The 27,611-nt window shown below is 43.6% G+C and overlaps 1 protein-coding gene and 1 long non-coding RNA gene across 8 annotated transcripts in view; one reads left to right on the top strand and one right to left on the bottom strand.

Annotated features, from left to right (window-relative positions):
- LOC117957611 overlaps positions 1-3,106 on the bottom strand; it is an 8,282-nt gene extending 5,176 nt beyond the window's left edge. Inside the window, exon 1 of the long non-coding RNA XR_004659542.1 lies at positions 3,073-3,106. This is a non-coding gene — a long non-coding RNA (uncharacterized LOC117957611). The remainder of the gene's footprint in view (positions 1-3,072) is intronic.
- Positions 19-27,611, top strand: ppfia3 (PTPRF interacting protein alpha 3). Of its 7 annotated transcripts, none has more exons than XM_034893383.1 (30): positions 19-513; positions 6,259-6,360; positions 6,554-6,793; positions 6,885-6,944; positions 8,228-8,356; positions 8,497-8,589; positions 9,255-9,307; positions 9,408-9,501; positions 9,676-9,810; positions 10,385-10,468; positions 10,751-10,882; positions 12,409-12,471; positions 12,984-13,063; positions 13,548-13,716; positions 14,485-14,705; positions 15,368-15,605; positions 16,089-16,222; positions 16,302-16,456; positions 17,602-17,701; positions 17,802-17,883; positions 17,996-18,196; positions 19,144-19,209; positions 19,413-19,739; positions 19,903-20,078; positions 20,745-20,842; positions 22,813-22,988; positions 24,628-24,696; positions 24,797-24,962; positions 26,212-26,273; positions 26,541-27,611. In XM_034893383.1, the coding sequence occupies exons 1-29, from the start codon at positions 163-165 to the stop codon at positions 26,262-26,264; spliced, it is 4,047 nt and encodes a 1,348-aa protein (XP_034749274.1). In that variant the 5' UTR covers positions 19-162; the 3' UTR covers positions 26,265-26,273; positions 26,541-27,611. The 7 variants fall into 7 exon arrangements, with proteins under 7 accessions (XP_034749274.1, XP_034749275.1, XP_034749277.1 ...); XM_034893384.1 differs by having other exon boundaries at positions 19,713-19,739; XM_034893386.1 differs by having other exon boundaries at positions 19,713-19,739; positions 24,800-24,962.

Raw genomic sequence — 27,611 nt, forward strand, 5'->3', positions numbered from 1 at the left:
CCCCCCCCCCCCCCCCCCCCCCGATTAGCTTGCGAGGAAACCCCCCCCTAACCAACGAAGCATCTGTTGGCCGTTTCATGACGAGTCGGTGCTTCCTCAGACGCTGCGCTCAAGTGTCCTAGACATCCTCTCAGATAACGCGTCTCACACCCAGGCCTCAAGATGATGTGCGAGGTGATGCCCACCATCTCGGAGGACGGGCGCAGCGGTGGAGGAGGCGGCTCGTCTTCCCCGGCGGGGGTCGGAGGAGGGTTGGGCGGAGGGATCGGAAGCATCGGCGGTTACGGCAGCAGGGATTCCCGCGGTAGTGCTGGTAGTGGTGGCGGCAGCGATGAGGGGGGCAGCACAGGCAACCTGGAGTCGCTGATGGTGAACATGCTGACGGAGAGGGAGAGGCTCCTGGAGAGCCTGAGGGAGACCCAGGACAGTCTGGGGACAGCACACCTACGCCTCAGAGATCTGGGCCACGAGAAGGAGTCCCTGCAGAGGCAGCTGTCCATCGCCCTGCCACAGGTACGATGTACAGGATATCACTCAATGCTGTTTCAGTACTGTACTGTACGACACATCAGCCTTATTATTATTGTACTATATACCTACATTTGGAACAGGTCATATTTTAGTGTCGCCTTGTCGAGGTCTGATCGAAGGTATGAATGAAGGAAGGTTTCAGCAAAAAGGTATCTGTGCAGCTGGCTTCAAATAGTATTGAATTTAAGGTGTACTAGGACTACAGGACTACAAGTCAAACGTTACTCTGCATGTTTGACTTTTACAAACTTCACCTCCAAATGTCTTTTAGATTTTGTGTCCAAATGCAACGCATGGTGGATTGAGGACAAGTGCAGTATTTCCCTCATTAACTCCGTTAGTTGCTCACGACGCTGACACATCATGCACATCCTACTGCAGCATGCTGGGATACGCTGCTCTGCACGCATGACTGAAGCGTTATCATTGAGGAAAATAAAGGAGATGATTCGGTGAATATTGGATACCTGGGCACTTTTTTAAATGTTTGTATATTTACAAACATGCATTGTTTAGTTACAAAGCAGATTTAATAAAGTTGCCTGGTATTCTATGCTTTCATTAGAGCCAGAAATAGACTATTAGCTGTTAGCTTTAGCTTTAGGGTTCAGTGGAGTGTTGACCGACACGTGGGTGTGTAGTTAGGGTGAACTGCACCCTACAACATTATGCTGGGTGTCATGTTCCAATCTAATGAAGTTAGGCGTGCTATAATTATTATTATTAATTACGGAGTGTGGTCTAGACTTACTCTATGAATAAAGTGTCCTGCGATAACTTGTGTTGTGATTTGATATTATAAATTAAACTGAAATGAATTGAAATTATGAAAAGGGGACAACATATATGCTCAGCTCAATTATTTTATGTTTAAAATGTTGTACATTCACATAATAAATATTTAATATTTATGCTCCATAGCACTTCATTTGCACAGCGGCAACAAAGGTAAAGACGTAGCAATCATATTTACAGGATATGTCTGGTAGTTCCTGTAGTTCCAAATGATGTTATTCTTGTTGTTTTGTGCACTGAAGTTATTTTAAATGAACATCTAAATGCAGTAAAAGAAAAAGAACTTGAACTTGAAGCTGTATCGTTGTGAACAGCAGAGTTGGATGAGGACTAATATAAAGAGCTTAGTGTATATAAAAACCAAAACGTGAACTAAAATTACTCCGTCAAGTAGAAATCCTGCATTCAAAGTGTAATCTTGTTCTGTATCAAAAGTGCTGGTAGTGAAATGGTTCCTTCACAGTGTTGAATTATTGACGTGTTAACCAGTTAGCAGTGTTAATGTTGTAGCCGGTCGGACTCCTTCATTGTTTCCGCTGCGGAGCCTAAAGTACAGCAACCGTCAAATGTCCATCATTCTTTCTTTTCTTGCATTAAATCTCTTTACGTCATGCTACCAATATGAAACTAAAATAAGGCGCTAGCGCAAAGTCATTAACGAGCTGGATACGATTTATTGTGCAAAGTAACTACAACCAAAAGATAGAAATACTTGTGAAATACTACGAAACTTTACTTAACTGTAGTACAATTCTTTCCATATTTTCTGCTGGAGGATCAGTCAATAATCATGACTACTGAGTTTAGTTGTTGGTATTTTGTTTTCAATGTATATCTTTAAAACAGCTACTTAAAACGGAGCCCCAGTTTGTGTCTCTTTGTATTCAGAGCTTGTCTGATTTCCTGACAGACATAAAGCCTCTGGTTCTTTGGCTGGGCTGTCCCAATCGTTCCGCTGTTGGACTGGTTCTTCTGTTTCAGGTGTACAAATTGAGGCGATATGTCATTTAGGAAATGCTGACATAACTGGAGATTAGCTAAAAAAAATCATATTTATCATTCAGCTGTCGGAATATTTTTTGATTGTTGTTAGAAGAGTCTTTAAGGATTGTGGAACTGCTTTCAGAGCGGCGGTAAGAGCTGTTTAACAAAGGCCGCTATCATTTTCGGACGCTTTTTGATTGGAAGGTGATGGAGGGTACAAACTGGGGCTACCTAAAAACCTAACGATGATTGCACAATGTTGCATTCGCCCCTGTAGTGCAGGAGCCATTTATTATATTCTCCCACATCCCAGTGCCCGAGAGCTAATCATTTTGTAATTCCACTCAACATACAATCTCTGTTTTCAGGCAGGAGCCATTGTAGGATGCCTTGGGCGGCGTTGACGCCTCCCTCATTGTTAGTGCACTATTTCTCTATGTCGCAACGCCTGAAAGATCAAAATGAAATAACAGATGTAGCAGCGCTGCACATTCTAACAGTGACTGGACATTAAAGGGCCATATTACCTCGCTGAGAGGAGATCAATATGGTGCACACATCTACACACACACACAGACACACACGCCAAAGGAGCACATGGAGAGCTATGAAACATTCTACAGTAGCTGAGTTCATCGAGTTCGCCTGTGTGTGTTAGACGTTGCCAAGACAGAAAAATAGGAGAGATGATGGTGAGAGTGACAGCATGGCACACACACACACACACATACACACACACACACACACAACCACACACACAACCACACACACACACACACAGAGAGAGAGAAAAAACCTGGTGATATGAAACACGCAAAGACTAACAAATCAAGGCCATTTGCATATTGCTGCATGCTAATGAGGTGGCTTCTAGAGTCTGTTTTTGATGTGGTGTATCATGACAGGGGGAGATTGAAATGTATGAAGGGGGGAGCGTGGCAGAGATGGGAGAGAGTAGAAAAGAAGTGAATGCCAGAGCAGAATGATTTGCATCGACCAAAATGCCGGCGCCCGAAACAGACAGAGGAAACCAGAAAGTGTCTGGTACCTGCGGCCCATCTCTTGAACTCCATCTTTTACATGAAATAATCACAGAAACGGGAATATCGTTTGGGCCTAGAACATGCCATTTCCTCCTTGATCCTCCATACTTCCATCTTTTTGAAATAAGCTTCCCCCCCCCCCCCCCCCACCCAGCGAGCACATGAGCGTAAAACCTTCTAACAGACTGTTCATGCTGTACTTTTTAAACACATTTGAGCTGCCGTGTGGGTGAACCGATCAGTGGAAACACCGAGCAAAGATAACAGCAGCATGCATCGGTGCCCTTTAATGTCACGTTTTGCATTTTGTTTGTTTTTTTAAACACACATGATTCAGCGCACTCACACACGTGGTCGAGGACAGTGTCATGTGTGCATCGCCACGTCGCCATCACACATGAGCAGAGTGGACAATCAGCGCATGGACGAGTGCTCATGCTACAGTATGTGTGCATAATGTGTTCAGTGGAGGGTAGGTCTGTAACAAATTATTACATAATCTTCTAATTGTCTATGTTTTTACATATTCCCTTGTGGGAAAAGGTGCACTGTGCCTTCTTTGGTGTGTGTATTGTACTTTTCTTTCTTTCTTTATTTTTATAGATTATTTTTTGGTCATTTTAGGCCTTTAATGACAGGACAGCTGAAGCAGTAAATGGGGGCAGAAAGGGGGAATGACATGCTGAGCTATCCAGGCACCCTTATTATATATTTTTTTTAAAGATTATTTTGGGCAACTTTAGGCCTTTAATTTGATGAAGACATGAAAGGGGAGCGAGGGGGAATGACATTCAGCAAACAGACGCAGGTCGGAGTCAAACCTGCGGCCGCTGCCTTGAGGAATAAACCTTTGTATATTTGGGCCTGCTCTACCAACTGAGCTAACCCGGCAATGTACGTTTTCTTTTTGTATGTTCTCATCTGGATCAGTGTTTTGCACTTTTGTTTGGCTCTTTTAATAGAAAAAATGTGATCACAAAAAAAGAAATACGTACATTTATATTTTTTTATTTGACTGAGAGACAATTCGATTGTACATCACAATTATTTCTGAGACAATTGTACAACAACATTTGGAATCGTTACAACTGTAGTGGAGGGTTGTGACGACCGAAACTCTTCTGAAAGTTCTGCAGAAAGTGCTTTCTGATGTCACTTATCCTCTCTTTGTTGATTTGTTGTCATAGATACCATTTAATTTGACTAAAGGCAACAGATATTTCATCATAACTATCATGTAGCTAACCTCCCATTACACATAATTGGATTAAATTACACAAAATCACAACAATTCAACTGGACACTGCTGTCAGTTGGAAATATTAGACATTATACTGCGCTGGTCTCATTCCAGCTTCTCTCATGCTAGTTTAACCTCCAGGCGTTTGTTTTAATGACAGACATATGCACAGCCAGTCCTGGTTATTGAGCAATTAAACCAGTTTCGGGTGCAACACGTGCAATAAAGCTGGTTGTTATATTTTACATTGAGGCCTGGTTTAAGACTCCCGGTGGCCATTAGCTGTGGTAGATATGCCGAAGATTAGGCTGTATATGCTGTGGGGGGGTGGGTTCCTCTTTCAGCCTTAGCCGCCTGCCTGACCATGTTAAATTCTGTAGGGTTGAATGTGGGAGTTTGCTAATGAAATCCAAGATTTGTCAAATCGTTCACTGGAGTTAAGTGTGCTGTGTTGGTTAACGGAAAATGTTGTCAGTACACCGTTAACCGTTAGCAGTTCTTTTCTCTGTTCTTTGGGTTTAATGGTTTAATGATAGTGTATGGTTCTTTGGGAGAACTGGCCAAAGTCAGAAGAGGTAACCTCACGCCTAGATGGTACCATAGAGTTTGAGGAGAACAATGTGTAGACTGATTTTCATGTGTCGGTTTCAGACCTTCTGACTCAACATTTATTACTCATATGAGACAGAAATCCATTAAGGAAGCAACAGAGGAAATCAAAAAAAGTTTTACTGACAGTGCAGATTCAATTCAACACAGCCATCAGGCACCAGGAACTTCACTACCTGCTACAACCATTAATCATTTCAAATCGAGCTTTATCGCGATTAATCACATGTGCGATATGTAGTTGGATGTTAGGTGTAACATTTGGTTTAGCATTTCTTATTCCCTGTGCTGGAATAAGGCTACATGTCACAGAATGTTTACAGAAATGTCATATTTTCAGGGGATTTTATTTTTTTATTTCTTTATTTAACGTGATGTTAGAAGATGTAAATGCTGCTAATAAACTGAGACAGATCAGACATTTCAGTTTACAGGAAAGTACTGATATTTTTTATTGGAATTGTATTTTAGTATTGTGACTTTAGTGTTTGTGTGAATGCTCTGTGTTTTACTGTTCAATGTTTATTAAAAGAAAAAAACACTTACAGCTGGTTTTTATCTGTTACACAGTGAATATTGAACTTCAGCTAAACCTTTTTTTTTTTTAATCGCATATCGAATCCTAATTGTAATATTTGGCAGAAAATTCGCAATGCCCCCATATCGTTCAGCCCTAGTCCCTAGCCACAGCAGGCTCGGGAAGGAAATCTGGGATGGGAGGAAAACGTGCTCTAGTTTATTGGCGTTGTCAAACCAATCACAATCGTCTTTGGCTGTGCTAAGCACCGAGAAATAACACCGTGCCGCGGAAGAAACTCCGATTGGACAGATAGTCTCGCTAGCTGTCTGGATTTACCCTGCAGAGACCTGAGAAAAGGTTAACCATAGTCCTGCAGAATGCCAGAACAAAGGGAGCCCAAGGCAAGACTTTCCGTTAGCAACGGAGTAGATCGACTATTCTAAAATAATGTGTCGATACAGTTTGATGAGTGTGTGTGATCCTGACCTCATGCAGCAGCATGGAGTCAATAACGGCTCCCTCTTGTGACCCTGCAGGAGTTTGCAGTGCTGACCAAAGAGCTGAACCTCTGCCGGGAACAGCTGCTGGAGAGAGAGGAGGAGATCGCCGAGCTGAAGGCAGAGAGGAACAACACACGGGTCAGTACACTTACGTCTGTTTAACATTATCTTCTTGATTTATTTGGTTAATTGGTTAAGTTCTGCTCTGATTCTTTTGGCTTTTTATCTGTTCTTAAAGAAGTCACAGCGAAAATGTGAACTCTAATCATCGGAGACCGCTTGTAACCGATGTGGGGAGGCTTTATTGAATGTGAACCACATGTGTTTCCAGCTGCTGCTGGAACATCTGGAGTGCTTGGTGTCCCGTCACGAGCGCAGCCTGAGGATGACCGTGGTGAAGAGGCAGGCCCAGTCCCCAGCCGGGGTCTCCAGTGAGGTGGAGGTCCTTAAAGCCCTCAAGTCCCTGTTTGAGCACCACAAAGCTCTGGATGAGAAGGTCAGGGAAAGGCTCCGGGTGGCTTTGGAGCGAGTGGCGTCTCTGGAGGAAGAGCTGCAGTCCTCCTCTCAAGAGGTGGGTCCATGTTTCTGTGCTTGTTTCTCACAGGTGTCAGTGAACTGAGTGACGGAGACTCTCCTGAACTTTATCCTCTGCATCGTTTCAGGTTCTGTCTTTAAGGGAACAAATCAAGCGACGGCAGCAAGGACTAGACAACGGTAAAGAGGTAATGGGATGCATTTCTTATACAATTTCAGAAATGTAGATGCCTTTGACATCCATGATGGAGCTGTAGTGCTATCAGAGTGACAGTAGAAACCCAGAAAGGTGAACTTCTCAACCACCTAACATGAGTCAGTGTAAAGTAGCAACAAGAGGTCTGTGAAGCTGTAGACTAGAGCCCGACCGATCACTGGGTTCGGGCATTTCCCGAACTATAGATACCGGCATTTATAATGGCCGATAAAAAAAAAGGACAAATATGTGATTCTGATAAATGAATATTCAAAAAATTCAATAAAAATGGACGGTCAGCCATGTTATGAGTATTGGAGTTGCATAGTTTGTCCACCAGAGGTTGCTCTACAGAATGTTTTTGTTCAAATGACTTTCAATTTCCTATCTTAAATTTGTAATTTTATACATTTTGTTTATCAGAACTTTAATATATTTTGTTGTTCATACATTTTTATATCACTACAAATAACACATGTTAGGCAAATCTGTTCATATTTTATTTGGCGTTTCTGGATTTGTTAATTATTTTTTTTTATATATATCGGCCGATATCGCGGCATATCGGATTTTTAAATAACCAAATATTTGTATCGGTAACGGCTTTTAAAATCCTTCATCGTTCTTTATTGCTGTGTTTTTGTTCCCTATTACTTTTATTGGAACTCAACTTTATTTATATAGCACCTTACATATAAAACTTTAACCAAAAGTGACTCACAGAGAAAAATTAAACACACACAAAAAATAAAAATACAACAAAAAATTACAACAATAATTATAAAATAATAAACACCAAGGATAATGCAAAAACTAACTAATTAAAAATCTGATAAAAAATATAGTTAATTTACTTTTACAGAGAGAGCTTGCCATTCTAATATCTGAGTGCTGAGAAGTTCAGTCTCTCCGGTTATTAACATATTTTTATTTATTTTTTATGAGGGCTGCACAATTAATCACAATTTTATCGAAATTGCAATATGGACAGGTGCTAAATCGCAGGGGGGTGTGAAATATTTATTAAAGACAAAATATGTGTCAAGACATTCACAATTAAGTACTAAAATCCTCACTTTATAATCATATGTATAGATATATGTATAATCATGTGAATTTTAACATTTTTCAATGAAAGTGAGAATAATGATACTAATAATGATAGTTCACAAACACTCTGTTATCGTGAACTATTGTATTGCAAACGCAAAATCAGTCAGATATGTTCCTCATATCGTGCAGCCCCTACCAAGGATATCTTTTCTCTTCATTCAGAAGCTTCCCAACGGACCTTCCTCCATCCTGGATGACGCGGACATCGACAGGCAGCGAGAGGGCGAGATAGAGCGACAGAGGTCCGAGCTGGGACAGCTGAAAGAGAGACTGGCCCTCATGTGCAGACAGGTACTCTATTCGGAGGCGGTCTTATGGTCTAGTGCTTACTCCAAAACAAACAAAATATCACAAGTCAGGAGATGCTCACAAACAGAAAAATGACGTGCGCTCGCTCAGCCTTGTATCCCCACACTCTGGCTTCCCGGCAGGTCGGCGAGATCGAGGAGCAGCTGACGTCCGCCAGGAGGGAGCTGGCCCGATCGGAGGTGGCCAACCAGAAACTACAGAGGGATGTGAAAGAGGTGAGCCTCGCCGAGCTGTTGACAGCCAATAAACCGCCACTGTGTGTGTCTGTCACAGGGGTCTATTTTACTCATACTCACAGAAACATTTAACAGTTGGCTATGGTAACATTTGCCTACTTGCCAGCTGTTACTGTACGCACCAGAGCCTCTACCCTGTAGCCATGGTGACAGTGCCATAGGTAATCAGTCAGTGTAGCTGTTTGAAATATGTGTGTGTGTGTGGGTGGGTTCGGGGAGGGGGGGGGGGGGGGGGGGGGGGGGGGGGGGGGGGGGGGGTATTTTCAAACGAGAGCTAGTCCAGACAGTTTACTCAGCAAACGTTCCCTTTATGTCTTCCCCCAGTCTAACCGTTTCTCCTCTCTCGCTGTTCTTTTATCTTTCCACTGTCTCCCCCCCTACTCTCCCCCCTTTCTCTCTCTTTGACTTGTGCAACTGCATAAGTGGGTGCTTCTGAAAGCTGTCAACAACTATTAACCAGTCATTATCATTCTTCAGCTAATAGCTGTTCGAGCCCCGTGAATTCCCTTTGATCAACCCCTACATGTAGACTTGACATTTGCCTGATCCCACTTTCTATATCTGGTCTTCTTCGCTTTCCATTTCTACATTAGAGTCTTTACATACGGTAAAAACATGTTTTTTTTTCACTTTAATTCTTCCAGGCACTCTGTCAAAGGGAAGACATGGAAGAGAGAATCACCACGTTAGAACGCAGGTTTGTTTTTTCTGTCTTTCCGTGAACTCTCGTTACCTTAGCCCCCATTCGTGCTGCGCTCACTGCTCCGTCTGCCTGCCGCTTTTGTTCCGTTGTGCAGGTACCTGAGCGCCCAGAGGGAGGCGACGTCTCTCCACGACACAAAAGATAAACTGGAGAACGAGTTGGCCAGCAAAGACTCGCTCTACAGACAGGTGGGGAAAGTCTGGGTTTCTGCTGTTGACTCGCAGCTTGGCTACGTTTCACGTTGGCACACAGAGCGTGGGCCATTAATGTATTTCCTTTTTCTCCCCACGTCTGCTGCTGTCCTCAGCAATCTCGCGCTCCGAGTTTCACCTCCACCCCCTCTCACCCTTGTTTTCTTACAGAGCGAGGAGAAGAACCGGCAGCTCCAGGAGCGTCTGGATGATGCCAAACAGAAGCTGCAGCAAACTCTGCAGAGGGCCGAGACACTGCCTGAGATCGAGGCCCAGCTTGCACAGAGAGTGGCAGCACTCAACAAGGTGTGTGTGTCTGTGTGTGTGTGTGTGTGTGTGTGTGTGTGTGTGTGTGTGAATGCGTAAGTGAATCGGAACACGAGATGTCAAATGACAGATGAATACCAAATGTTTTTATCAAGCAGTGCCAGTAATTCATAAGCAAACGATCTGAAGATGAAAGCCAGCTCGTGACACCCAGTCAGCTCAGCTATTTGATCCTTGGGCGCTCAACACGTCAAGAACTGCATGCCGCATACATTCTTCATGACTGACGGATTTAATTGCTCGTATGTTAACCTCCAGCATTCCTGTAAACACAATATTCACTCATGCCAAAAAAGCAAACCCACTTCATTCGCTTTCCTCCAGGTAGCCAAACCTCCTGAATGGCTACTGTACTTATTGCATGTTCAGGCAAGATGGCTTCCCCGGAAGGATGAGATGAATGGCCCTCTAAGACACATGCAAACAAAGCTTTTTGTTACACTATGATCTGTACAGGCATGTAACTAATTGGTAGACTCGGTCAACAAGCTGTTTCCTTTGTGTTAATTTGTATCAGGCTCTAACCCCGCTTCCTTCCTCTCCAATCACTCAGGCGGAGGAGCGTCATGGTAACTTTGAGGAGCGACTGCGACAGATGGAGGCGCAACTGGAGGAGAAGAACCAGGAGCTACAGAGGGTGAGTCATGCTTGCTTTTCCATCTCTCTTTCTCCTGCTCTGTTTTCATCCTCCCCCTCTTTCGTGCCATTCCTTTTGTCAGCCCTTACAAAGGCACACTCATTTTCAAAACCATCTACTTGACCGTGCACATTCAGATAGAAATCTGTGTCTCTCGCTCTCTGTCGAGCAGAATGCTTGTTATTAACTCTCCTCGAAACCCCCCCCCCCCCCCCCCCCCTCGTCACACTCAGATTTTTTTCTTCTCGTTCGCTCTCACCTGTCTCGCTCTCTCCCCCTCAGGCGAGGCAGAGGGAGAGGATGAACGACGAACACAACAAGCGCCTCTCCGACACGGTGGACAAGCTGCTCTCTGAGTCCAACGAGCGGCTACAGCTCCACCTGAAAGAGAGGATGGCCGCCCTGGAAGAAAAGGTGACCTGCTCAGACCCAAACCACAATTCACAGCCTCTCCTCATTTTGATGTAAACCTCCTAATTCCCCCCCCCCCCCCCCCCCCCCCCCCCCCCCCCCCCCCCCGTCTCTTTAACCGAAAATGAACTCTTGGTGTGAGGTATGTCCACCTGGCAGCAGCTCCCTGCCCACCAGGAAGTGAATTCCCAAAGGGTCTGAAAACAGCTGTGAATCTGACATCCAGGACAGTGTTAGTAGCACTTAGTACAGCACTTAAGTACAGGTTTAGTGTTGTACTTTTTACTGCAATGCAATAGTTTGACAGCTGTACTTGCTTTAAATACAAAACATATCATCAGATTATACAATCAAATGCATTAGTACAGATTACACTTCCCGGCAGTATGTCAAAAATGTAGAATAAGCTTCACCTTGACCAACTGTAAAAACGCTACTTACGCATTAATGCTATGATAATAATAGTCATACTATCATACAGTAGATAATAGCATGAGGCTCATACGGGTGATTGTTCTGCACATCACTTTAGAAACATTTAGAAACTTTCACTTTGAAAGTAAAGGGTCCGAGTGATGGGTGAAAATCTGGCCCAAAACTCATCGCTGGTTCCTTTTTTCTTTACCTACTTCCTATAGTGCCTGATATAAACTATAATAAGAACTTCTAACCTATTTTCCTTCTGTTGTATTTACCAGAAGCATTTTCTGAGCAGTCAGCATCTCCAAAGGAGCCTATTTACCGTAATTCACAGAGATCATTAGTGTCTATTTGCAGGAACAGGAAAAACTTACTTTTGAAGGCACAGGGACATAACACATGGGAAACTAGGCTTAAACCACTCTGTTCCATTTGATCAGTCTGGGTTAAAAACTGACAACTGGCTGGCATTTTTAAAGGTCCCATCATGAAAATTTCCCTTAATGTTTTTTTTTTTTCATTATTATGCGTTCCCCAGCCTGCCTATGGTCCCCCAGTGGCTAGAAATGGTGATAGGTGTAAACCGAGCCCTGGGTGTTCTGCTCTGCCTTTGTGAAAATAAAAGCTCAGATAGGCCGATCTGGAATCTTACTCTTTATGACATCATAAGGAGCATGGTTACCTCCCCTTTATCTGCTTTGCCCGCCCAGAGAATTTGGCCCACCATGAGAGAGAGAGACATGATGGTTTTCAAAGCTCATTGTGAGACTGGTTCTAGTGGCTCTAATTCTGCACCAAGGCTGAGTTTTGGGAAAGAGACTTCAGATACAGTATTAGGGGACTAAGGTCTATATAAAAGAGACTTCAGATATGGTATTAGGGGACTAAGGTCTATATAAAAACATCCAAAGAGCACCATATCATGGGACCTTTAAACATTTCTGGACTGTTTGTAGGTAACGGATGTCCTCTTACAGGATTAGTGGGTGTTTCCCAGTTCACCTGTGTATCACTGTAAGACCAGTTCACTAACCCTGCTGTCCAGTTTCTCATTCAGAATACTGGCTTGTTATTTTACTGTAATAAACTTCTCATTCTTCCACCTCCAGAATGCCCTGTCTGAGGAACTATCCAACATGAAGAAACTCCAGGACGATCTCTTGGCAAACAAGGTGCCTGTCTCCTTAGCTTCCCTCTTGGTGAAAGCTAAAGATGTTCTCATACCAATTTTTCCTTCCCCATACTGATTCCGATACCTGAACTTCCGTATCATCAGATGCAGCGTACCCATCAGATACTAGTGTGTAAAATTAAAAAAATACAAATACACATATATTTGATTATGTTTTAACAGCAGTATAATACTATCACTGTATGGATGTGATATGATTGCTACCTTTGTTGTTAAACTATCGGTGAAACAAACAATAAATGCCACAGGACTTTCTTTTGAAATCTAGTTTGACAGTTGGTCATAACAGAAACAAAGAACTTCAATAAACAACTTTAAAGTAGATTTTCTTCTGGGCTAAATTTTGTGGTATGGGATCAGTGCATAAACTCAAGTATATTGCATTAGCTGCATTTTAGGAGGCATCAGAGGGTGGTGTCGAAGCATCTCCAGTTAAAGCTAGTAGACTTGTATTTTTTTCCCCGCCAACTCCATCTTGTTTCCCACCCTCAGGACCAGCTGATAGCGGAGCTGGAGCGGATTCAGCTGGAGTTAGATCAGCTGAGAGCGAGGCCTGGGGGCTCTTATTCCAGGTTTGTTGCTATTTAAACACAGAAAGCGTGAAACTCTAAACATGATGTAGAGTCCCCAGCGTGGTCTGGCTGTGGACACGGCGGTGTTGTGTTGTATCTCTTATCTTGTCAGACATTGTAGATAAATCCCTCCATGTTGGAGGCGTTTAACACTGTCAGCACTCACAGGGCTAAAAACAGTGTTGATATGTACACACACTCATTGACTGGGCGCCCACACACACACACACACATACTGTACATGATCACTTCTAATTAGCACATTGTCATCTGCACGTCTCAACCCTTTTAGCCCTCTGTTAACCTGTTCGTGGCAATGTGATTCCCTTTTACACATTATATGAAGTAAAATCACCAGTTTTCTTTATACATTATATTCGTTCAGTTTTGTTATGACAAGCTGTATCACTTTATTCCACCCTGCAGGCTTAATTACCATTTTCTCTTATCGTGCATCATCTTCTTTTTCCCTCGGGCTCTCCAGTCGCTCTCTGCCAGGTAGCGCTCTGGAGTTGAGGTATTCCCACGGGAGTGGTTCGCTCCCAACAGGCTCGACCACTCACCTGGATCCCTTCGGCAACGCCTCGGCCGGGGGCGTGGTCAGGCGAAGTCACCGGGCCCGTTGGAGCTCCGCCAGAGAGGACTCTACCAAGGTGAGAATCCAACAAACCCAGCTTCATTCTCAGCCATTTGCATCTTTTAGCACTTGTTTCCTCTCAGAAGAATCAGTTACACAGTTACTTCTCTGCTCGACAATAAAACATGGTCAAATATGCAACATTATGTAATTATGGAAGTGTAGTGCTGCCACGCCTGAAAAAGAGAAACATAACATTATTATGTGAAAAGTTTATGGTAGTAAAAAGACGTTTTCACTTTTTAACAAGATATTTTTACGTTTTATCAGGATATTTTCACATTTTAACAAGCTATTTTCATGTTATAACAAGATATTTTCCTGTTTTAACAAAACATTTTCTTGTTATTACAATAGTTATTACAAAACGTGAAAAGTTACCAATAAATTATTACATTATTCACGTAGTTATAATGTGGAAATAGCTTGTTAAGACGTGAAATGTGTTGATATAACGTGATACTGAGTTTTTGAGGCGTGGCAGCACTATGCTTCTGTATTTAGTACCTTTACATCAGGAATTTGGAAAAATGGGTTCCCTTGAAGCGTCCTAAAGCCCTAATTTTCTCATCACTCTTTCTTGCAACAAAATCAGTTTTTTGCATTTCCTATGTAAGATAGTTAAGTGTGAGAGAAGTTGAGTAATAGAGTCTAAAATCCAAATGAAGTCTAGTTTTTGTATTTAACTGCATCTGTTACCTGCAGGTTGATTTTAAATTTGTGTGACTTTCTTGTACCGACAACAAAACAGAAACTAATCGGACATTTTGTTTTTTCACTGAAGAACTACAGTACTACTCTCTGTGTACAGTACCCAGACTGGGAGAGCGGGGCCCTACTGGGAACCGGGTTCGAGCCGGGCTTGGATGTGGGCTGCTCCGATGACGAGGACGACGGGGAGGCTCGGTTTGGCTCGGAGCTGCTGTCCCCCAGCGGACAGACGGACGTGCAGACCCTGGCCATCATGCTGCAGGAACAGCTGGAGGCCATCAATAAGGAGATCAAGTAAGGAAGCTGGGGGGGGGGATGTTAGAAACATTCGTCTGATGACACCAACACATACTACAGCCTCAAAACTAACGATTCAACACCTTTCTGACACTGTTGGAAGAAAAACTGCAGTTGTGGAAGAAGTACTCCAATCCTTTAAGCGCCCTACTGATACAACTAGAAGCCCTGCATTCAAATCTTTATTTAAGTAAAAGTACAAAAATATCATCAGCAAATTTGATTTAAAGTACCAAAAGTATCATGACTCTTTCTCCAGTGAGATATATATATATACACATTATATATATTATATATATTATTATATCTGACATTAATACATTGTTAATACTGGTGCATCAGTGTGTAGGCAGCATTTTTAACTTGGGCGGAGCAAGCTAGTTTCCAGTCTCTATGATAGGCTAAGCTAAGCTAAGCTATGCTAAGCTAAGCTAAGCTAACCAACTTTTCGCCACAGCTTCGTATTTATCGTACAGAAATCCGAGTCTCATCTAACTCTCGAATGCCCTTATCTTCCAAAATGAGGAACTATTCCTTTAGCTCTATCCTGATCTGTTCAGTGCTGCATGATCTTTACACCAGTACAGTCTTTTATCTTCATCCCATCGTCCAGATGTTTCAGTCCCTCCTCTTTTACTCCCCTCCGCTTTCCATCTCAGGCTGATCCAGGAGGAGAAGGAGAACACCGAGTTACGGGCCGAGGAGATCGAGAGTCGGGTCAGCGGGGCTTTGGACAGTCCGCCCATCCCTCCGTCCTCCCTAGGGAGAGACGGCACAGGACGGGGCTTCATCCCCTCGTCCATCACATCCTCCACCCTGGCCTCCCCCTCTCCCCCCAGCTCTGGACACTCCACCCCTCGCCTGCCTCACTCCCCGGCCCGTGAGACTGATAGACAGGTACGGCTTCTATTCCCGTCCCTTTTTTATTTTTTATTATCTCTTCTCTGTATTTCACCTCCCTGTTTATGCACACAGCTCCTCCAGACTGTGAGTTGTGTAAATCATGCAGACAGGGTCAGAGGAGGGCAGTCATTCTAACTAACAGCTTGTTAGATTGTGCGAGGTTTATTTAAATAACTTGTAGGATGGAATGACGGTTGGTGCCAGACACACTTTTGGTTCCAGCATTTCTGAAAGAGGCGGATGGATTACAAAAGATGGTGCAACACACACCAAACATGAAGTCAGCGGTGAATGGGAGTGTAATGTTAGTGTGGGAGTTTAAAACAGAATGGTTCAAGCGATAAAGCAGGAAAACAAAACAAAAAACAGCTTTGGACAGAAATTGAGCTTAAAAGAAAAAAAGCTTCTAGGTTGCTAAACATCACTACGAAAAATATTAGTTTTTGAATATCCCTCTTTTTCCGTTTCGTTCTTCAGAACAGCAAAGACGATGACCGTTCCCTCGCCGTTCTGGACTCGACGCCTCCTTCCACTCCTCGTGCACTGCGTTTGGACAGAATGACCCTCACCCATCCTGGAGCGATGCTCGACGACCCCCGGGAGTTTCGCAGGTATAGCAGCCGCACATTAAATACAAACACAACCATCCTTCTTTTTCCCGCCCAGTGATTTCCCTTTGTCCCTTTCCAGTCTCTCGGCAGATGGCAGCAGCACCAACAGCAGCCAAGATTCTCTACACAAGTCCAGTAAGAAGAAAAGCATCAAGTCTTCCATCGGTCGGCTTTTTGGGAAGAAGGAGAAAGGAAGGATGGGCCAACCTGGGAGGGAAGGATCCGCTTCTCTCGGTAATCAGATGGACTGTTTATCAGTCATCCACGCTGTCAGCATTCAGTTAAACACGTTTGCTCTGGCTCACTGATTCGTGGTATTCATCTCTATATTAGTCTATATCGACGACGTTTAACTTCGGGGATTGTTCAGGTGCCAGATGTCCCTCATTTAGACCGGATGTCCGTCACTAATGTTTCCACGGTGGCCGATCGCCGCTGATGGCGGTCCGGACCTGAGCTCAGCGCCAGTGTTTCAGTTTGACTCTTTAAAAGTGTTTAGTTAATTAAAAGGTATTTATTTAGAAGCAGGCCGGCTGCTAGTTAGCTAACACTAGCTTCAACTAAGGCAGCGCGTCTATGTCGGTGATTTGGTGTAATGATTCAGATGGACTCCCGAGATAGGACGGTTCTCACCCGACTGGCCAATAGGAACGTGGCCCCGCCCATGACATTTTCACAGCAAGAGAAAAATGCTGAGACAAGGGCAGGAAATTGCATCGACATCGAGCGAGAAGAAAAACGTTATAAGAGAACCACTTTTTTTTTTTTTGAGAGTTTAAAAAAGTATTTTGAGAGAGATTTTTTTTCACAGAAATAATTTTTAAAAAGTTTATATTTGAACTTTTTTAAGTCTCAAATATTATTTTTTGTTATTGGTATTTTTTTCTCTCTCATAAAATGCTTTGTTGCTATCAGTATGATAACTTTATCTCTCAAACATTTTTTTCTTTTTCTCTCAGATCATATACTGTATTTTCTTGTAATAAAGAAACAAATCTAGCTCCATATGTCACGTTCCTCTTTCTTTGTGTTGGCGTTCTAACCTCCGGTGGACTTCTGTGGACTATGATTAACTGGTCCTCAGATCTCTGCACGGTAAATCCAGACAGCTAGCTAGACTATCTGTCCAATCTGAATTTTTTTGTCGGACAAACAACTTTTGGCTGTACACATGTTCCACCAAACAAGTGTTTTCCCGAGGCTGTTTTGCAGCGGCACCATTGCTCTCTCCATGACGATTGTGATTGATTTAAAGAAATGCCATGACCACCCATCCCTGAACGCTGTGTGGACTAGCTAGAGGAAGGTCTGGCAATGCGAGTCTATCTCTTTATTATCTTTCATTCTTGTGACCTTTGACCCCACGGTGTCTCTTCCAGCATCTACACCCTCTGAAGACATGGCCTCTGGAGACACAATGGGGATGAACAAGACTGGGACTCTGGGTCCAGCAGATAAAGACCGCCGCAGCAAGAAGAAGTTTGTGAATTATGACTTCTGTTTTGTTTCGTTGTCAAAATAATCTTTTGATCTCTCTCTTGAATGCCACCAAATATGAAACTCCTCTTCTTCTAACCAGGCATGAGCTACTGGAAGAAGCATGTCGCCAAGGACTTCCCTTTGCATCCTGGGATGGACCCACTGTTGTGTCTTGGTTGGAGGTACTGTGCAATCACAGAATCCTAAGAATTGGGCGATAACAACTAAAGAACACAATTTGGATCCACCTAACATTCTGTCCTCATATTTAATCTGTCGTCTGCCTCCTTCCAGCTGTGGGTGGGCATGCCGGCCTGGTATGTCGCAGCCTGTCGCGCCAACGTGAAGAGCGGCGCCATCATGGCCAACCTGTCGGACACAGAGATCCAGAGGGAGATCGGCATCAGCAACCCGCTTCACCGCCTCAAACTGCGGCTCGCCATCCAGGAGATGGTGTCCCTCACGAGCCCCTCCGCCCCGGCCAGCACCCGCTCGGTGAGACTCGAAAACATTTAACATTCTCATTCAAAGAAAAGACCCATTCTACACACAAATGGTCTTGTGTCATAAACAAAACCCAGCCAGCTTCTCTATAAGTTCAAAGGTAAAGAAGCCTTTAATTTGAGATTAAGATCTTAAACACCTTCTTATTAAGGCCAGCAGAATTCTAATAATAATACACAAATGCTGCGTTCATATTATCAGCACGAGGTACATGCTGAACCAGATGTTTCTAGTTTTGAGATCAGTGAATGGTGAATGATTCCTGTTGGGAGATTTGCAGCAGAAACTAATAATAGGATACAGAAATAATAATAAAATGTAATTGACAGTATATGATATCAAATAGGGATGATGTCGAATGAAAAACAGATTTTGTCAAACGGAATATAGGACATGCAGTGCATCCTGCATGTGATAAATGTCAAAGATAATAAAGGTTATGTTTTTTTCCATAGGAGAAGCATGGTAAACTGTGCTGGTGCTGCCAAAGTTAAACATATATCACCTCGGAACAAAACTTGGCAACAAAAGCTCACGCTCTCCCAAATGTTGGGTTCTCACACAAACCACATGTTGTAAAATGTCTTAAAAGTGTTGCACGCACATGCGTTTTAATGTCTTCCCGTTCCAAGAAAGATAAAGTCGCAAATAACCAAAGACTTTATTTTGGCTTGGTATTTATTTACTGCATGACTCATGTCAATGAGATGAAGTATTCGAAAAATAATCACTTACACAATTTCAACAGATTTCACTTCACGTAAACCGGTTGAACCTCTCGCTCATCCCAATCACCATGGCGATGAGAAGTCTGCTGTTGTGGTTGGCTGAATCCTGTAATGTGACAGCACGAATGTACAAGCAATGAGTCAGGGCTATAGGCAGGCGAGGCCATATGTGGTTTCATCTCCCCGCTTCATTTTTCCTCTCGATCACAGTCGACCAGTAACGTGTGGATGACCCACGCCGAGATGGAGTCCCTGAACGCAGCCACCAAGCCTCCGGTTAGTGCCCCTGCTGTCCTGTTACTTGTCTCACCCTCTTTTTTTAGTTTTTCATTGTTATTTTTGAATTATTTTAAGCGCCTCGTCTGGTCTGAATCATGTTGACGAGTCTCTCCCCTTCCCTCCCTTTCCCTTCCCTTTCTCTTTGTTTCCTCTTTTTGAAATTTCTACCTTTTTTATTATCTCTTTCTTTGTAGGCCCAGGACATAGTGTTGAGCGTCTTTTTCTCTTCCTCTGGTTGCTGTTTCAGTGTGAACTGCTTCCAACTAATTACCCGTTCACTAACACACTATTCCTTCCTTTTGTCCTCTTTTCCTGCTGCTGCTGCTCCCTCCTTCTCTGCTTCTCCTCCATCATCTCTCCATCTGTCCACCCTGCTCTTGACCCCTGCTCCTCTTTCCCTCGCCACCTCCACATCACTCTCTCCGACTCTGTCTCTGTTTCTCTCTCTCTCTCTCTCTCTCTCTCTCTCTCTCTTTCTGCCTCTTCTCTCGGCGCTGCAGGAGCTCAAGGAGTTCAGCTGGGATCAGGTAAGGATCAACCGACAAGTCAGAATTAGCACAACACGATGCGCATTTGCCGACATATCTAGTGAAACCGACCGCAGTGAGTCATGAGCTGCTGACTTGCACTACCATCAGATGTGAAGTCGAGCGTGAATCAGTGTTGATCATCTGTGGTTGTCCCCTCCAGATACTGGCCTATGGTGATATGAATCATGAGTGGGTGGGCAACGACTGGCTGCCCAGCCTGGGCCTGCCACAGTACCGCAGCTATTTCATGGAGTCCCTGGTGGATGCCCGCATGTTGGACCACCTCACCAAGAAGGAGCTGAGAGGACAGCTGAAAATGGTGGACAGCTTCCACAGGTAGAGCGCGGCTTCTTTTCACAGCCATAACTCACACTGCTGTGTGAACACTCAAGTTTTCACACTCATTTTGTTCTGTTGACTACGTGCTTAAGGGAGAGTAGGGCTGCTCGATTATGGGGAAAGAAACAAAATCACTGTTGTTCCGGTCAATATTGAAATCACGATTATTTACCACGAGTACTCGTTGGCTTTTGGGAAGATCTTGCATTTAAGAGATGAAGAGATGTTAATAGAACATATTGAACTTAAAAAAAGTGAAACAGTAAAACAAATCAACAGTAAAAAGGCCATGAGCTGTTAAATTTCCCTTACTACTTTTCACTGTGAACATTTTTTAATTCCTTTAAGAACACTGGAACAAAAGGGGAGTTTATCTGCAGCATGTAATGGGCCAACTTGTAATTGTCTTTCTTCAATTACACTGTTTTTGTGATTTGTTTGAAGCCCGAAATTAAAAAATCTGATTGATAATTGCACAGCCCTAAGGGAAATATGAAGGCGTTACACAACGTTGTTGTGAGACTCTCACCACTCAGGTGCGTGTCTCCCTGGCCTCCTTTGAGAGGGTCACAAGCGATGAGTTGTGTTAATGCTTTCTGAGTGGAGTGGAAACACGCCCCCAGTTAACCCGCTTCCACCCTCTGGCTCTTTGACCTCTCCCAGGGTCAGTTTGCATTATGGCATCATGTGCCTGAAGCGTCTGAACTACGATCGCAAGGAGCTGGAGAGGAGGAGGGAGGAGAGCGTCCACCACAACAAAGGTGAGCTCTTATTTTCTCTGCCATTATCTCATTATTCATGCTATTGTTTCTCTGACCCTGTCCACCCAACTGATTCCTCTATTCACACTGTGCCGTTGTCTTTGAAAGCATACTGTACCTCTGTGATTACTATACCAACCCTTGGATTGATATCCAAGTTAATTATTTACACAATTATTGCGGTTGGTATTTTAACCCTGTGTCAACTGGGTAATGTGTGGCAGCCACTTCAGGGTTCTTATCAGAAAACATTTAATGCTCATCATTAGAAACTGAAAACAAACTCGAGAATAGAGTAATCTGCTGCAACAACAGCTCAATATAAAGAGTCATAAATTGATATTGTCTGACATCTGTACAGGCAACCGTCAAAAAGAACACAAGAGAGGCATGATTTGTTCGTAATTCTTCTTTTTGTTTATTCTTATTACACATTCATACAGCACCTTGCTCTGTCACTTTAGTTATTTGTATATTGTTATTTTAATTACTCAGTTTGTTATTTATTGAACCATGCACATACTGTACAAGTACCCTGCTCACATGGACTGAAAAGATGCCAACATATATCAGATATGACATAACTTCTTAAACGTGTTTTAGGCTATAACATTTACAAACATCTCCTCACTGTACGCGAGCTGTCTGTCCCCAGAACACACTGTAAAAAAAGAAACTGTGCCAACCTGCACCACGAAGCATACACAAACCGTGTTCCAGTTCTAGCCAATGACCGACAAGAAGGATTTGGGGTTGGGTGTTGGGGGGGGGCTTAGTGTGCGGAAGGACAGAAGGGAGGGGGAGGGGACTGGGATGAGGAGGAGGGAGAGGTCAGCTAGTCTTGTTTTGTTTTGAAAATACTTCCAACGTCAACAGGAAGTAACGTCACCCAACATCGCTCAGAGCACCTTTAACATTACGCTGCAGACAAATCACTTTGTCTCGTGTTCCAGGCCAAACAAAAAAAGCTCCTTCCTACAGTAGCAGTAGTAGGCAGTTTGGATAATTTGAAGTGGGGTTGTGTGAGGTACCCATCCATAGTCAGTGTACTACATACAGCAGATGGCGGCCCAGTTTGGAAATACAATATAACTTAAATATTAGTTTAAGTGTACGCTATATTAGGATTTTCACAGCTTCACCATGCCGGCAGTCTATTCGGACAAGCGAACTGAAGCTGTTACATCGCTTTCCTCCTGGCCATCAGACTCCTCTGATTTAAATCGCTAGTTAAACAGGGCGGTCTGACGGCAAGGTGAGGCAGTACGTTGCTTAGCTTCCGTGCCGTTACTCCTGCCTGCTTCTCTAAACATGGGAGCGTGCCGTCCGCCATCTACCGTAACACACTGACAATGGATAAGTACCTCATAAAACCCCACTTCAAAGATCCAAACTATCCCTTTAATATCGGGGATATTAAGGGGATAGTTTCTGCAGCCGTCCACATTGCTAGGAGATGTTTGGACCATCTCTTTGGTTATCACTCCCCCTCTGCTCCTACTTGGAAGAGATTATAAACTACAGCTTTCTAGTGCAATTTGGCTGTTATTTGGATATAATGACATAAATGACGATGACATAAATGTTAACAGCCTCAGTCGTTAGACAAATCCAAACCACTCGCTCTTCCACCTCTTCGCCTTGGGATACACATGTTGGGCATTTATAGTCAGTTCATCTTGGCTAATTTCCTCACAGGAGAATTCCCCAAGTGAAAAAATGTGTGAGAGTTTGTGAGTGTCTCATGTTTGGCTTGACCTGCGCGGTCCATGTCAGAGAATAAATCGGTAAAGGTGATTTAACCCCCTCAGAAGACCATTAATAAACCCTGCATGTTTCATCCAGCTTCAGGAAGTGAGCAGAATATTAAGAAACCTTATGTGGCTTCTCAAAACAGCGAGCGGACAGCTTGCAGTTTGCAGATGGATGCCTTCTCTCCCTCCCTTCACCTTCTCCCTCTCTCCCGCCAGATGTGATGGTTTGGTCCAATGAGCGTGTGATGTGCTGGGTGCAGACTATCGGTCTGAAGGAGTACGGCGACAACCTGCGTGAGAGCGGCGTCCACGGGGCTCTGCTGGCTTTGGACGACACCTTTGACTACACTGACCTGGCCCTGCTGCTGCAGATCCCCAATCAGAACACACAGGTAATCCACTTCTGAGGAGGAAGTAGAGTAGCGAGAGAAGAGTTGTTTTCAAGTGCCAATATTTTTACCTCCTCCAAGCATGTATTTTAGATTATATATATTTGTTTTTTTCAAGACCCGACAGGAAACATGGACAGTGGTGCCAAGCCCGAGGGGAATGATCAACATTGTGGTTCAGGGGAAGGAACCCTAACTGCTTCGAGTTTTCTCGTCACACTCGTTTAAGTCTATCTTGCGTACTGGATCTAGCCTGGAAATCTAGACCCCAATCCGAAAGATTAAGAGTCTGGCTTTGAGTAATGAAGGTTGTCTATCTCGAGGGGCGGCACCCTTGAGGGGCGTGCATTTGAAAATCTCGCTGCACACAATTGGATAACACTACAACCAATTACAACAACACACGGGGTGACGTATCCAGAGCCCCTTACTCTTAGCTACCAGCGGAGCTAAACGGTAGCTCGCCTCTAGCCCCGCCTACATCAGATACACCGATGTGATTGGTGCAGCTCGACTACAACGGTATAATTAATGAGCAGCATTACTCGATGCCAGAGTAACTTGCTGAGCAAATGCCAATTGTGCTCTGGCGACAACTCTGGATTTCCAGGGTACACTGGATCATGATTGGCTACCAAAGTAGTTCTCTACACAGAGAAACGTTCCCTCTTTCAAAACACACTTCTAGTGTCAAACTCTGCACATGCATCATGGGTCCCTCTGCATAGGGATCAAACACAGGGAGGAGTTTAAGTTACCGCTAAACATTATCTTGACCTATTTCCATCAATTTTTCACGCAGAAAAAAAAGCTTTTTACCCCCATTCGGGTTTTTGTTTGTTTCAAAAGCATCTTTTTTTAGCATTTCAGTTTTTAATACAATTTACAATCATGATTAGAGTCTTTATCTGCTTCAGTGGGAATAATAGGTGTGAAAAAACAAGTGAGGATAATAGGTGGGGGGGTTCGTAGGTGTTTTTTTTTGTGGACTACATAACTTGCTAACTCCTTTTTTTTCTCTGCCGTCATCTCATATTTCATGCTATTATTTCTCTGACCCTGTCCACCCAACTAATTCCTCTATTCACACTGTGCTGATGTCTCTTTTAAAGCATAACTCCATGATTACTACATAAACACTTGCATTTATGTCCAGGTTAATTATTTACACAATTATTGCTATGTTCTGTTATCATTATCATGACACATTATTACTGTATCTTGCTCTGTTGCTTTATTTATTTGTATAGCTTTTATTTGTATTGGTTAGTTAGTATTGTTATTTATTAACAATGCACGTACAAGTACCCTGTTCTTTTTGTAGCATACATAAGTCAAATTTCCTTTTGATTCTACATGTACCGAATGTGTCCATAAACCTTTTAAAGTAACACGCAGGTGACCTTTGTTGCATCTCCCTTCAATGCTTCCAGACAGGAGGTCTGCTGTCTATTATAAAGGCTTGAAATGCCTAACAAGTTAAGGCTTTAAATCTTAACAATAACAAGCCACATCTGATACTTTAGATTTCCAACTGTTCTGGTTTGAAGCAGGCAGGATATTTCAACATGAACTAATGGATAGCAGCAGAAAATGTGTCTTCTGCAGAGTCTCAAAGCTCTCGGTCGCTTCTCTCCTGCAGGCCAGACAGCACCTTGAGCAAGAATACCATTCGCTTATCTCCATGGGAACCGAGAGACGACCTGAAGAGGTCAGCATGCTAAATCATCTTGAAGAAATAAATACATATGTGTGTAAGTGATGGATTGTCTGAGCCGCCGTCTTTCTGTTCACACGCTCTGTCTCTGTAGCAGGACGGAGCGAAGACGTTCACCCGCTCGCCCTCCTGGAGGAAGATGTTTCGGGAGAAAGACCTCCGGGGCGTGACGTCCGACTCCGCCGAGACCCTGCCTGCTAACTTCCGTGCCTCAGCCATCTCCACGCCCTCCGTTACCCTAAGAAAGGTTCAGAGTGATGGTGAGCACCACGCATAACCTCTGACACCTCCGCTCTCATATTCCCATTTTTTTCCGGCTCCTCTGAGCCCCCCAGGCGCGTCTCCATTTAGACGATGTGTGAAGACCTGTTACTCTATACGGCATTACTCACATGAAAGCATGACAGAATCAGGACACAAGTTCTGTCATAGCTGATCCGGTATTCCTTACGTAAAAAAGGTGTCAACATCTTGGTCTGAAATGAGCCTCGAACAGAAACACAAGTGGAGGAATGTAACTAAGCACATTTACTTAAGTACTGTTCAAATTCTAGGTACTTGTACTTTTCTTGAGTGTTTCCATTTTAAGCAGGCTACTCCACAACGCGTCAGAGGTAAATACTGTACTTTGTACTGTAGGTACTTACAGCTTAAGTTCCTTTCAGATGACAGTTTTTCATCCCCTTTCTGTCCGCTGAAAACCACATATCTCCAGACGTGTTGGTGTTGAATGTTTGTGATGAACTCAAGGATGAAGTGTTCCTTTATGTGTTGAAAAATTCTCCTACTTCTTAAGCTAAATAAAGTCTTTATAAGGCCTCTTGGATCAGTGGAAAAAGGCATCGTCACAGAGCTGGAAACGGCTGCTTTTCTGACACCATGAATAGTTGACTTATTAGAGACACGTAGTTCTCAAAGGACAGCTACGCGGCAGACATACGACATATGATGATCTTATAGAATATGAGATAAAACCACCCAACAGCATATAAAGGAGTTAAGATTAGCACAACTGTAAACATCTACAGCAGTTAAAACATACACAGTAATGTTAAACAAGACAATCCAATATAATATAAAAAACTCTGCCAGGGAACATTTTACTGCACAATGAGTACTTTTACCTCTCATGTTTAAGTACATTTTGCTGATTACACTTACATACTTTTATTTTATTAAGGTCTGAATGCATTAGTTTAGTGGAGTATTTTCACAGTGCGGTATTAGGACTGAATACCTCTTCCACCACTGTCAGCCATGTTATATAAGCCGCCACACATGCACAGACTATTGGTTTGTTTTCATGCAACCCGGCCATTAGTTTAGCAGAGGAATTTTGTCTTTCCTTCAGTAAAGGAACTGGAAATAACTAGGAACAGACACGTTAAAGCCCAAAGAAGGACTATTATCCCTCATTCCACTTCCTATTAGGAATGCCTGTGGAAGGTCAGTGTTGTTGAAGGCATGGCAGTTACGATAATGACCTCATCTGTGTCTGTCTCATCACAGCCAGCTCTGGTGCCCGGGGTGAATCTGCCTCAGTGAGGACGTACTCCTGTTGAGGGGCTGAGGTGAGAACACTCGTTAATGAAACCGTCTAGTAGTGTTGTTGGGTTGGATCTGTGTGGTGAGACAAAATTCTTCCGAGATGCCTTTCACATGTGCCGAGCACATTTCTTTGAACGCGGTTGTTTTATGTATTGGTTTGGGGAGTCGGATTGGTCTGAGTCTGGGATTTGGGGTCTTTAAGTTGTGGGTTTGGTTAATGGGGATTTAGGCAGAGTTGAATTAAGGCCACGGAAGCAATGACATGTGAATAATGCTGTTTCTCTCCTCAGGGCGCCGCCTGGATCGGGGCTAGAGAACCCTCTCGCTCATCCACGGGGAAGGAAGCAATGAATATAACCATTTAACTTAAAAATAAATCTATCGGTCTGACCATTCTGCAATAACAGGAGCAAAGGAATGAAGGGGAAAATGACGTGAAGAATGTATGAATGTGTTTTCCGATCAGACTGGGAAGACTGAGTGGGATCAGCTGTTTTCTCTCTGTGTCTCTCTCTTCCTGTTGCTCTGTCTTTGCTTTTTCTCCCTCGGTGTGGGGGTTAATGAATGGGCAACACCGGTGTTGGTCGCGCAGGTCCCCCCCCCCCCCCCCTTCTTCATTCCTGTCAGAGTCTGCACACAGTCGGCAGAGTTGGCATTATCAGGGCTCATTTTCCTACCGACAGAGGAAACCACTACTCGCTGCCATTTATTCTCTTACAGTTTGAAAACAACTAAACGTGTCGCCTTATTACTTCTGCTTGACAACAGGTGTTTTTAATGAGAGCCGGGGCAGAAGTTAACCTCACCGTAAAGTTTAAATTTAAACACAAGAGGAATGACTGGAAGGCTGTTAAATTGTAAAGTGATTGGGGATAATGGCCGGGTTATAACAGACAACACCGGTGTTCTCCTTTCTGCTCACGGAGTCCGGTGTCAGCCATCGTGGCTCTATTGTCTGCTTCTATGGTCCCATCAGGGGTGTCTTTAGTGTCCCCGATTGGTCAGAGTAGTGTAGTAAATCAGGTTGGACTTCCGACCACTGTTTGGCTCCGAGCACATCATAGGGACCCTCCCCAGGCTTTTGTCTATTGGCACCTTGAAAGCCGATAGGCTGAGTAATCTCTTTTGAAGAGACCCTATTATAGAGATCAAAGGCCCAGAGGTGGATGGGACAGGGTGGAGCGAGGCCACAGAGGCTTTGTGTTCAGGATGTCCATTAAGGTAGGGTTGGTACCACTTTCTGAAACTTTTAAAGTTTTTTTTTTTTCACATGAAGGTCAGTTTGCTCGTTTACATGAGAAGAACTACTCAGCCTGTAAAAACTGTTGTATAGTGTCTTCTGTGGTGCTGGGTGAGCTTTC

This window comes from Etheostoma cragini, chromosome 15 (assembly GCF_013103735.1).
Source record: "Etheostoma cragini isolate CJK2018 chromosome 15, CSU_Ecrag_1.0, whole genome shotgun sequence".
Taxonomy (NCBI): Eukaryota; Metazoa; Chordata; class Actinopteri; order Perciformes; family Percidae; genus Etheostoma; species Etheostoma cragini.